We start from the raw sequence: 11,688 nt of genomic DNA on the forward strand, positions 1-11,688 counted from the left end.
TTTTAAAGAGCGACATAATGCCCTAACTATAAGGCACGGAAGAGATCCAAGGAAAGAGAGCTACCATTTTTAACCACCTGTGTGCCAGTGTGTGGGTGCTGGCGGGGCCGCAGCGCGACCGGGACCTGGGTGCCAGTAGCAGCGTGGACTTTGGTGACATATTTCCATTTTTGGTGAAATCAGGCTCAACTCCTTCTAAAGTGCCAAAATAAGCAAGTTCTATCTGTCCCCAATTTACATAAAAGGTGCTTTCCTGGAAAATACAGCTTGTATTAAAAGTATTTTGGGGGCTTCCCTGGTGGCGCGGTGGCTGAGAGTCCGCCTGCCGATGCAGGGGACGCGGGTTCGAGCCCCGGTCCGGGAAGATCCCACGTGCTGCGGAGCGGCCGGGCCCGTGAGCCGTGGCCGCTGAGCCTGCGCGTCCAGAGCCTGTGCTCCGCAACGGGAGAGGCCCGCATACCGCAAAAAAAAAAAAAAAAAAAAAAAAGGGAAGCAAATATACTCATCCCTCACTATAATGTCATCCCCTCACTATAATGTCTACAATAAACTGTTATTTTAATATAAAAAATACTGAGTCACTGTGCTGTACACATCAAACGAATATGATATTACAAATCAACTATACCTCCATAAAAGTATAAATAAGTCATCCATGAAGTCACATAACACAAGTCCCGGGTGGGAGGCTTCAGGGAGGCCGTCAAGAACAGGGTCCTTGCCCTCTCCACCCCGCTCTGTCCCCGGAGGCCCTCGTGGGTGCAAGGGGCTCTCCCCGGCCGGCGGCAGGTGCACAGACGGCTACATGTCGGGGAGGAAGATCGTGGCTCCAGCGAGCCTCCTTGCAAAGCCCGAAGAGCTCTCCTCACACACTGTGGGCCGGAGGGAAGGCTCCCGGGGACTGTCGCTCCCAGGGCCACCCCTGGGCTGGCGTCGTGGACAATGCCCAGCTGAGGGGCTGCACGCCTTACCCGCCGCAAGCCCGGTGGCAGGACCAGGAACGGGGACGGCGATGAGGCTCTGGCCTCGGGGGCAAAATTTCAGGGGGCGCCAAAACCCTCCGTGATGGAGGCGCACACACTGTTTGAATGCAGTATCGTGAAAGACCAGAGTGAAGGCAAGAAAATCTGCCACGGAGAACATATCAATATTTTAAAGACAAGATCTGACCTGCACTCATGAGATTCACCCCCACTTGCCTCACCCTAATCCCTGCCTGGTCCAGTCCTATGTTCGCTTAAAATCTTGATGTTTTGTTCCCTGTGGATTTTCTTTTCTTTTGCATGCATTTTGGTCTTTAACATTTGCATGAACATGGGATTTGTCTTGAGGACTGAGTTTTTTGAGGTGCCCTGAAATTTTGCCCGTGATGGGGGTGCCTCACCCGCCCCACCCTGGTCTGGCTCCCTCCGGCCCCTGACTTGCAGGAAGGGGGAGCATCTCAGGCCGTCGCTCATCAAGCTCAGGGCTCCTTTGCCAGCCCAGTCTCTGGACCGTCTTCGCAGGCTGCCAGTGTGTATGTGCAGTCGATGTCACGGGACCACGGCCTCAGTCAAAGCTCTTGGCTGGACCTCACCTTGGACCCCAAGCCCTGAAGCCTCCTCAGCGCAGCCTGCTAACCCCTCTCACCTCCGCACTCTGATTTGCGCCAGCTGGATTGCCCCGAGGAGAGCGGATACCCGGAGGGGCCCCCTGCCACCCCTCCCCCTCGCCGGACCCACCATCCATGTGTCTCATTCCCAGGTCTAAACACCCCACCGCCCAAACCACTGGGCGCGCGGTGAACGCCCTTCTACTCCCCCCAACCCGAATAGCTTTATTGCTTCTGCAATCATATAAATAATGCTTGCTCGTTGGGGTTTTTTGTTTGTTTGTTTGTTCGTTTTGGTTTTTTTTTTTTTTTTTTTTGCGGTACGCGGGCCCCTCACTGCTGTGGCCCCTCCCGTTGCGGAGCACAGGCTCCGGACGCGCAGGCGCAGCGGCCACGGCTCACGGGCCCAGCCGCTCCGCGGCACGTGGGATCCTCCCGGACCGGGGCACGAACCCGCGTCCCCTGCATCGGCAGGCGGGCTCTCGACCACTGCGCCACCAGGGAAGCCCCCGTTGCGGTTTTTAATAAGAAAAAGATATAAGGAGAACCCTGAAAGTCACCTGAAATTCCACCATCCTGTGACAAGCACCTTTATGGTCGGTGACAATGCTTCCATGTCTCTCTTAGGCAGGTGGAGTAAAAGCGACCCAAGCCAACGCTCAGGCCAGGCCAAGCCCCAGGCCCCGTTCTAGGTACCAGGCACACGTCAAGCTGAGAAGCACCGTGTGGGGAAAGGGCCTCCCCGGCTTGCTGCTCTGGGCCTGGGGATGGATGGGGGTCCAGGCGGAGGGTCCCCTGCAGCCCAAGCTCGGCCAGTGGGCTCAAGAGAGTCAGAATCAGCTCATCAGGCTGGGATGGGGGCGTTAAAGCCATCAATATGCTCTTCAAAGAAGAAAGCTCGGAGGAATGGTCAACGAGCTGCCTCGTTATTTTAAGGCCATCAGAGCAGAGGCTGCCAGCCGTGGGGAAGGCAGGCGTCACTCTGTAGCAGGAGGTTTGGGGACGGCGGGGTGTGGGCGCTGCCCTCGGCCCCCTGGCTGCTGGGAGGGCCAGCGAGGCCCCGAGCCGGGGCTCTGAGACCTCATTTCCAGGCCAGCTCCGTCCGCGTGAGGAGGCCCAGGAAAGGCGCCTGGCCCTGCGCACCCTGAATCCTCCTCCTGGAAGCGCCTCAGCCCCGCGCCCACGTCAGCTCGGATCTCCATGAGAACAGCAGCAGCATCTGTGTGGCCCCGGGAGCCAGGCTCTGCGAGGCTCTGCAGACGTTCTCTCTCCTCTTTCACAGGGCAGCGTAGGAGGGAGACCTGGAGCTGCTCTGGGCCTCGGTGCCCGCCTCTCTGAAAGGGGGGTAATGACTGCATCTTCCTCAGAGGGTCCTGGTGGGGCTTCAACGGGTAACACACTTATGGTGCTCAGAGCCCTAGTGGGTTCGGAGTCAACGCTGGGCAGACACAAGCTGTTGTTCTTAGTGATTATCCCCCCCACCATTTGTGCATCAAGAAACGAGGCTCAGAGAGGTTGGGCTACCTGCCCAAAGTCACACAGCCAGGCAGCAGGGAGCCAGGTTTGGACTGGAGGCTGCTCCAGGGCTGGCACCCCCATAACCACTGCACTGATGGCAGGCTGAGAAGTGACACACAGAGAGAAGCGTTGGTGACGAGCAAAGCGGTGGTGGGACCTCCAGTTTCCTTCCTTCCAGAGGCCCGGAGCCCCACGAGTGTTTGCAGGACAGCGTCTGCTCTCCGGGATCATTAGGGGGACCTAGTCGTGAATCAGCCAGAGCCTTGCTCTGTCGTCTGCTGAGACTTTGGGGAGACCCCCACTCCTGCCTCAAATGAAGGTCTCCGAAGTCAGTGAGGAGACCCAGTGACAGTGCCAGGCGGGTGCCCAGAGGGGCCGGGTCCCTCCTGGCGGGTCTCCAGCAGCCAGGATCTAGATGGTCCCACAGCCTCCAGGATCTTGTTTGGCCCCTGGAGCTCCGTTTCTCTGTTTCCCTGTGATTTTTAAGCCCCTCCTCCTTTCCTCTGGGTGTTGCTGTAAAGCACCATCGGGTGTGCTCGTTCTAGGCGAGTCTTTGTTCCCAGGGTGTGTTTTAAATTCTATTTCCGATCCTTTGCCGAGGGTGGCCACCCCGTGCCTGTGGTCAGCTGCGTGTCCACGAGGCGAGCTCTGTCTTTGCCGAGTGCGTTTTAGCGCGTTTGACATCAAGGACGTTGGTCCCAGCTGTCCTGCGGGCGTGTCCCTCGGCCGCGCTCTCTTTGGAGGGGTCTGATCCGAGGCCTCCGTTTGCAGCCTTTGGTCCTGATTCCTTTCTGCTGCCTGTGCTGCCGTCAATCCAGTTTCTTGAGCTCCGCGGGCCCCTGGGAGCCCAGCCCCGGCCTCCACCCCACTCGGGGCTGCAGCCCGTCTCCCCAGCTCTGGTGCCCGCTGGCTCTGTTGTGAGGCCTTCCAGCAGCTTCTGGCCTGCCTGGATCTGTCCCGGAAGGGAGCCTGGGAGACAGCCCCTTTTGTCCCCACGTGCACCCTGACCCTCACCCGCGCTGGGCCGTGTCCTGCCAGAGCCCCAGCCGTTCATCCGAGGCCTCTCTCCGCCCGCCCGCTGGACCTGCGGGCGCCTCTGCGGGCCTTGGGCTGTGGGTGTCGGTCCTCACGCACTGTGCGTGGGGCTTGGTGGGGGTCCCTCGTCACTAGTTCAGGGACAACTGTCCCTGGCTTCTGAGTTTCCCTAACTATGCGCCCCGTGTTCTCGTAGGGGTTCAGAAGGACCGAAATGCCGTGCGACGCCGTGCCATCTGCCCCGTGTGTCACCAGCCAGGTAACGAGGAGCCCAGGGACATGGTTCCCAGGGACACAGAAGCAACGCAGATGCCGCTAGCCCGTTGATGCTCTGGACACAGCTGTCACCGGCGCTTGATCTCTCTCCCCCTCCCCCTCCCTCCCTCCCCCTCCCTCCCCTCGCCCCCTCCCCTTTCCTTGGTGGAGGGATAGCCTGAGGTGCCTGAGCTTCCAGGAGCCTACGTGGGAGGGGGTGAGGCTGGGTTTGGATAGGACGGAGCCAAGAGCCGCTGACTGCAGACCACTTCCTGGCTGTGGCTCAGCAAAAAGTGCGCTGAGCAGTTTCTGGGCTCTGGAGCCAGAGGTCCAGCCTCCGTCAGCCCCGTCCCGGGAGCTGGGGTGCCACACGGGGCGTCGGGGAGACAGCTGAGCGGGGCAGCTGCCTGGCAGGAGCATTTCAGAAGGAGCTCCCTAGCTGGAGAAGGCACGTGAGGAGGGGCGACGAGAGCAGCAGTGGCTGGGGAGTGGGCAGAGCCGCGGACCCCGCATGGGGCTCAGCAGGACTCGGGCTGCCGAGCCCCTGGGCCGCGAGGGTGGGGAGCACTCCGGAGGTGGCTGAGGAAGGGACTTTGCTAATAGGTCGGTGAGGGAGGAGCGCACTGGAGTGAGTAACTCAGAGGGGCGGGGAGAGGCCCGCACGTGGAGCATCCCCAGATGCTAATGGGGCCAGCGAAGGATCCAGAAGCAGCATGGAAGGCCGTTCCTCTGCAGGGCGCTTAACTCCGCTGGTTCCTGGAGCTCCGTCAGTCCGCCAGGAGGACACCTCCAGGCCACCGGGGCTCCCCTGGCGCTCACCAACTGGCTGTCACGTTCGGGACGTGTGCCATCACCTGCCAGCAGGCCAGGTCACCTCCAGGAGCCCTTCCTTCATCTGTAGACTGTGCACCTTCCCCACTTCACAGAGTCTCCAGTATCATGCCAGGTTCCCTGAGCACCTACCCCTGCAGACCTAGGCTGCCCTGGGGACACTCAGGGTCCACCCTCAGGACCACATGGTATTGGAGAATGCAGATGACAGCGTTGGAGGGCATCCGGGAAGGCTTCCTGGAGGAAGTGGCATTTGCACGGAGCTGAAGAGGAGCGAAAACCTTCCCGCTTCAGCGCATTCGTTGCATGTGGGCGAGCACACACACACAAGCACACACAGGCACACAAGTGATGCAGCTGCACCTTCTCTGCAGAAGATGTACCCTGCCCCCACCCTGGACAGTCCAGCTCCCTCACTGTCCCCACCGAGCGCTAAAGAACCCAGGCAGCTGAGAGGACATGCCCGGGGGCGGGGCACATTATCCTCTCTTGTCCTTGGGTCCCGAATGCAGCAGAGGGGACAAGCTCTCTGTTACCATCAATTATCCACTTTTTAAAATCCTCCTGCCTCCCTACGGTGTCTGCCCCCCGACCCTCGCCCAGCTCTCAGAGAATTAGCAGGAGCCCAGGCCCCAGACAGCTGAATGCGAATCCCGGCTCCCTGCTCACCAGCTGTGTGCCCTTGGGCATGTTACCTGACCTCTCTGTGCCCCAGATTCCTCCTTCTTGAAAATGAGGGGACGAGCTCTCCCTCCCTGAGCTCTTCTTGTACAAGTAGATACACTGCCCCCTGGGGACGTCCTTGGCATAGATCTTGCCCTGCAGGTGCACATTGGCTTTCGTTCTCCCTAACTTCTTAAGGGTAGATAACCTTTCTGTCATGCACTCTTTGTGCCAGGCCCTGTGCTAGCTCTTCCTACACTGGGGACACCTTAGTTCTTACAGGCAAGGAAACTGAGGCACAGCAAACCTGTCGGCCAGAGGCGGTCAGTGTTAGGCTTCAAGCCCGCCCAGCACTGGCCATGCTCCGGCCCTCGCCCGCCTCTGTGGATCCAGAGACGGGCGGGCGGGTCCCTGCCCATGAGCCCGGGGTCAGGGGTGGCGTGGACACATGTGAGACCCATTCGTGCTTACACACATCCACAGGCAAGGGAGATTTCAACACACCGAGGGTAGGAGAGGGTTTCTTGGCCCAGAGGGTGCTTAGCCAGATTTTGAAGTTGGAACAAACGTTCAGAAGCCAGGAGGTAGGAAAGGGTGTCCAGACAGAGGACACAGGCTGTGCAGAGACCCAGAGGTGGGGACCTGCCCGAGCCTTGGACACAGCTGAAGCCGGGGCTGGGGGCAGCAACGTCTGTCTGGAAAGGCAGCCTGGTGGGAGAGGGTTTGCCCATCAGAGTCAGGACCTTGTCGGACACGAGATCCGTCCAAGGCTCTGTGACCTGGATGGGGTCCTCCCTCACCTGCTTCCGCCAGGGCTGTGGCCTATGGGCTTAGGGCTTCGGGGCAGAAGGTGCCACTGGCTGACCTTGCTGCGATGCTGGGTGGTGCTGGGACCTGCTTCCTGCCACCCCTCCATCTGTGTGTCAGGTACCCCTGCACCCTGCCCGTCCCTCCCTGCTGCCCACCTGTCCTGCAAGTGCCTGGGGCCCTCCCCCAGGTCCACCCCCAGGACCCCTGTCATGTGAGCAGGGAGGGAGGGGCCCAGCAGCCCCTGAGGGTGGGAATTGGAGGAAAGCTCCCAGTATCCCCAAGGCACATGCTCAGGGCTGGGGCGCCCCAACGGGACAGAGCCCTCATCTCAGGCAGTGGCCCCCCCAGGCACAGCACACAGCTAGACTGGCCGGCCCCCTCCTCGCCTCACTCCCCCCTCCCTCCTGGGGTCTCCCCCCAGACAAGCCGCTTGCATGGGAATCCTTGTCTCAGGATCTGTTTCTGGGAATCCCAGCCTAAGAGCCCCTCCTGGCAGGCGATGGGTGCGCCAGGTGCTGGGGGCAAGGGTACCAGCACAGAGAATGGGGGGCCTGGACAGCTAGGGAGCCCTCAGGACTCAAAGGGGCTCAGTCCTCAGGGCCTGACCTGGCTCCCAAAGGGTCTCTGGTCTCACTGCCAGGTGCCTCTCCTGGCTGCACCTCCTAGCGCACCAGGGCTCAGATGTCACTGCCTCCTAGAAGCCCACCCAGATTGCACCGTCTCCACCTTGCGCTCCCCCAGTGAGTTGCCTGCGTTTCCATCTTTCCTTCCAAGGGCCGAGGTTTATGTGTTCATGTCTGAGCTTCCCCAGCAGTCTCCCCACCTCGTCCCTCCCCTGGACTGTCCTTTGTTTCTCTCCCCTCCTCTACTTCATTTGTCAAAGTCAGTGGAGCATCACGTGTTCCTGGGGAACCCCACAGAAGCAACAGTCCTCCTAGGGGCCCCCACGGGCACTTGTGCCTCTGGCTGGTGCAGGGACACGTCCCTGCCGACCCTCTGGCCTCTTTGTCTTCCGAGGGCAGGGCCATCTCGGACTCCTCCTGAGAGCCGTGGGGCCAGGCACAATCAGGAGAGACACGAGGTGCTCGGGAACAGAGAACTGCTTGTCCTCTACCTACGGGCAGGAGTCCCGAGGACGCAGGTGGGCCGTGGCCCTGCTGAACCATGGCCACACGCTGCCCTTTCTTCCCTGGCCGGCAGGCCGCTGTGCTGATGGGGCAGTTCGCCAGATGGCCTGTCCTTCTGCGAGAGGATGAGGACAGGATGGGCCGTCTCTGTCTGGGAGGAGAGGAGGATGAGCTAGGAGCAGAGCCCGAGGCGAGAAGCGAGGAGGAGGGTGAGATGCCGCTGACCCGGGACTGAGCAGAGCACCTAATTAGCCACACTCTCGTCTGAGGCTCCACCTGAGGGATTAAAAGGACAGAGGAGGCAAGGGCAGGCAGAGGCCGTGCCTGCTGGCCTCCGGGCAGCTCCTCCACGGTGCCCTGTGCAGGGCCTGGCGTGGAGCCGGCAGGCAGCGCCCACCTGCCCGATCGGCCGAGGTGAGGGATTTGCCTTGTCTCTGCAGACCCTGCCCAGGCACTAGGAGAAAACGTGATGGAGGGCCCCGTCCCAGCACAAAGCAGGCCGATGGCTGATAGGACCCGCTGCGTGTACGTGCGTGCACGTCCCCGGGGGCTGCAGCCACGCTGCACGTGCCTCTGTGGGCATGCAGCTTTCATGGTGGCACGAGCTGTCACAGCTCTGTGCACAAATTTCCCTCGCTGGGCAGAGGGCCGGGTGGCATGAGGGCCCGCTGAAGCTAACACTCTACCCCTGGAAGGTTCTGGGAGTGCCAGTTTTCTCAGAGTGTGGTCCTCCCAGCTCCCGCTTCCAAATTCCCTGGACCCTGGTTAAAAGGCAGCTTGTGGGAGCAGGGCCCGAGCGTCTGCATTTCAGCAAGCGGCCCTGGGTCACTCTGAACTTGGCAGGGTCTGAAATGTTCCCGCCTCTTCTGCCCTCCGGTGCCCGTCATCCCCGCGGCGTCGCCGTTGACCGCATCGGGTGGGAGTGACACATGGTCTCGGGGATGCCGGAGCCCTGCCCCGGCTGCGTGCTTTGACTGGGGGGTCCCGCGATGTCCCCAAAGCCCGGGGGTGGAGGGGGGAGCTCTGTCGTCTCCTGGCACCGGTGAGGAAACTGAGTCCGGGAGAGGCGGAGCGCAGGCTGGAAAGGAGCAGGTCCAAACGGCAAGTGCAGCCCCTGCAGGAGCCACGCAGGAAACAACTCCAGCGGCTGGCGTGCAGCAGGTCCACGGGACACACGGGGGCTGGGCTGGGGCAGCAGAGCCCCGGGAGGCCTTCTCTGGGGTCTAACAAGTGCATTCTGGCACCCTCCCCTTTAGCACCCCCTCACCTCAGGCGGAATGCGGATCCGCGGGCCAGGGGTGAGGGGCGGAGCCAAGTGACCCCGAGCCCCTCCCCCTCCCTCGTCTTCCCTGAGCTGCCCTTGCGGCTTCTGCGGCGCCCCCGGGACAGTGCTCTGTCCTCCTGCGAAAACCCCGGTGCGCTTCGCTGCCAGACCAGCGCGTCTGATCTCTGAAATGGAGATGCCAGAGCCTAGCCCCCCGCCTGACCACCTTCCAGAACAGTCTCTCGGGGTTAGCAGGGCAGCATCCCCGTGGAGCAAGGGCTGGGCCTGCAACCAGGTCCCTGAGCCGTCCTGCACTCGGCGTCCCTTCCTGGTGGCACGTTGCCACCAGGGCGCTGCCTTCCCGACCTCGGCCCTGCCGCCGAGCCAGGTTCCAGGCAGCCTGGGCCGGCCCCTCTCTGGGTCCCTGGTTGGCTGGGGACTGGCCCCATCGGTCCTGGACGTGCACCCTGAGCCTGTGCCAGGGCTCCCATGTCACAATGGAACGTTTCCTTGAGTGCTGCCAGGCCAGGGAGCAGGGGTGGGGTGAGGTGGAGGCCAGCAGCTTGGCACGCCCGTGGCCGGACCACACAGGGTGGAGCTCAACGGGCCAGACTTTCCTGGATCCCTCTGGCACGCAGGCAGGTTGTGTAACAGTGTGGAAAGAAGCCCACCCCCCTGGCCCCCGACACGCACCTGCCGGCCCCCACGGTCTGGGGTGGACGGGGCGCGGACGGGCAGGATGAGGTCGGGAGGGGATTGCAGGCGATCCCTTTGGACCTTCCCCCAACCAAGAAAGGGATCCACACGAGCCTCCCTGGACAGGCCAGGGGTTGGGGGCCCCAGGAGGGTGTGCTAGGGTGAACCTCCACTTTCCATCCTGAAGTTCACGTCCACTTGGAACCTCAGAGCGTGGCCTCTTCCGGAAATAGGGTCTTTGCAGGTGTAATCAGTTAAGATGAAGTCAGCCTGGATTTAGGCTGGGCCCTAATCCCATCTGACTGATGTACCTATAAGAAGAGAAGAGACACGTAAGGAGGGGGCCGTGCGAAGACAGAGGCAGAGACTGGTGGGATGCGGCCACAAGCCAAGGAGTGCCAAGGATCTCTGCAGCCGCCAGAAGCTGAGACAGACAAGGAGGGATTCTCCTTTAGAGCCTCCAGATGCAGCCCAGCCCGGGGGACACCTGCATTTCAGACTTCTGGCCTCCAGAGCCGTGAGAGAATCCATTTCTGCTGTTTTAAGCACACACACACCCCCCGCCAGTTTGTGGTACTTCGCCCCAACAGTCAAGGAAACTAGACAGAGGGGCTGTGATCGATCCAAGACACCCAGTCAGGAGTGCCGTGGCTTTTACGTTACATCAAACCAAACCCTTTGCAATTTGGTTAGGTTTTCGCAAGACCCGCGGGTCAGACGGGGAGGAGGGAGAAATGTGGTCTCCGCCTTCAGACGTCGGTGTGGCTGCAAATAGCCCCCAAGGGGCCAGGGCAGAGGGGCCGGAACAGGGCAGGCGAGAGGTGACTCTGGATCCTGGCTGGGCCTTTCCCGGCTCTGGGAGGGCACAGGGGGCTTGGCCCCTCCGGGTGTCAGGTTCCACACCTGTAAAACGGGGCCATAATGACAGAGGCTGACAGTAAAGTGTTCCGCACGAGGCCACCGCTCCATAAATGTCATTATTTTTGCTATTTTCAAACAAGGAAGTGTTTGTAAAGCACTTAAGCCAGGATCTGGCCAAGAGTCATCACGTGCTGAGTAGCACCGTCCTTATTACTGCCCTCAATGCTGGCGCTATGACCAGGTGTCGAATGCAGCTCTCTGTTCTCTCACCACTTGAGCCAAATCCACACCTCCGGGACCGGTAGGGACCACCTGTGCAGGTCTTGTAGGGGCGTGGCCCGAAGCTGGTTCTGCAGCCTCAGCCCCTGAGCTGCATTCCAGTTCCCTGTTGCTGAGATTCGGTTGTGCAAAACAAGGGTCATTTAATTCTAGCTCACGGCTCCGTGGGTCAGGGATGCAGACGGGTCCCTGCCAGTGGCCTCACTGAGGTCACTCAGTGCAACTCCGCCGACGGGTGGTCTGGGCCGGAAGGTCCAAGATGGTGGCGCTCGCGTCTGGCTCCTTGGCCGAGATGGCTGCCAGGCTGGGCCCCACGGCAGGGCTGGTGGCCAGAGCACCTAGGCCTGGCCCGGCCCGCATGACAGACTCAGGAAGTCGGACTTCTGCTGGGAGGGCGAGGACGCATTCATTAATTCATTTGCTCATTCAATCATTCAATAGGTTTTGATTGTGCACCTACCCTTTGCCAGGCCCTGTACGGGGGGCTGGGATACATCAGTGACTGATGCAAAGTCCTGTCCGCACGGTGCTTTCATTCGATGAGTGAAACAGATCCAAACGAGATTGATGACATAGATGGTTAATTAGAGGGTGGCAAGCACTGCAGAAGAAGCAAGGAAGAGAAACTGAAACGTAGTGCGGAGTGGCTGTCGAACGGTTTAGATTCGACGTCTTGAAGGTGGCTTTTGGGGAGAGAAGACAGAGCCGACCCCCGCCAGGGTTGGCAGGATGGAGCCCCTGCGTGGGACAGGAAGATG

The 11,688-nt window shown here is 60.8% G+C and overlaps 1 protein-coding gene across 1 annotated transcript; it reads right to left on the bottom strand.

Annotated features, from left to right (window-relative positions):
• Nucleotides 1-6,419: 6,419 nt before the first annotated feature.
• Nucleotides 6,420-11,290, bottom strand: LOC136794385 (uncharacterized). The gene is made up of 4 exons (XM_067036258.1): nucleotides 11,164-11,290; nucleotides 10,922-11,042; nucleotides 9,098-9,578; nucleotides 6,420-8,106 (listed from the first exon to the last, which is right to left on the bottom strand). The coding sequence occupies exons 1-4, from the start codon at nucleotides 11,288-11,290 to the stop codon at nucleotides 7,495-7,497; spliced, it is 1,341 nt and encodes a 446-aa protein (XP_066892359.1). The 3' UTR covers nucleotides 6,420-7,494.
• Nucleotides 11,291-11,688: the final 398 nt, after the last annotated feature.

Source organism: Kogia breviceps, chromosome 6, assembly GCF_026419965.1.
Source record: "Kogia breviceps isolate mKogBre1 chromosome 6, mKogBre1 haplotype 1, whole genome shotgun sequence".
NCBI lineage: Eukaryota > Metazoa > Chordata > Mammalia > Artiodactyla > Physeteridae > Kogia > Kogia breviceps.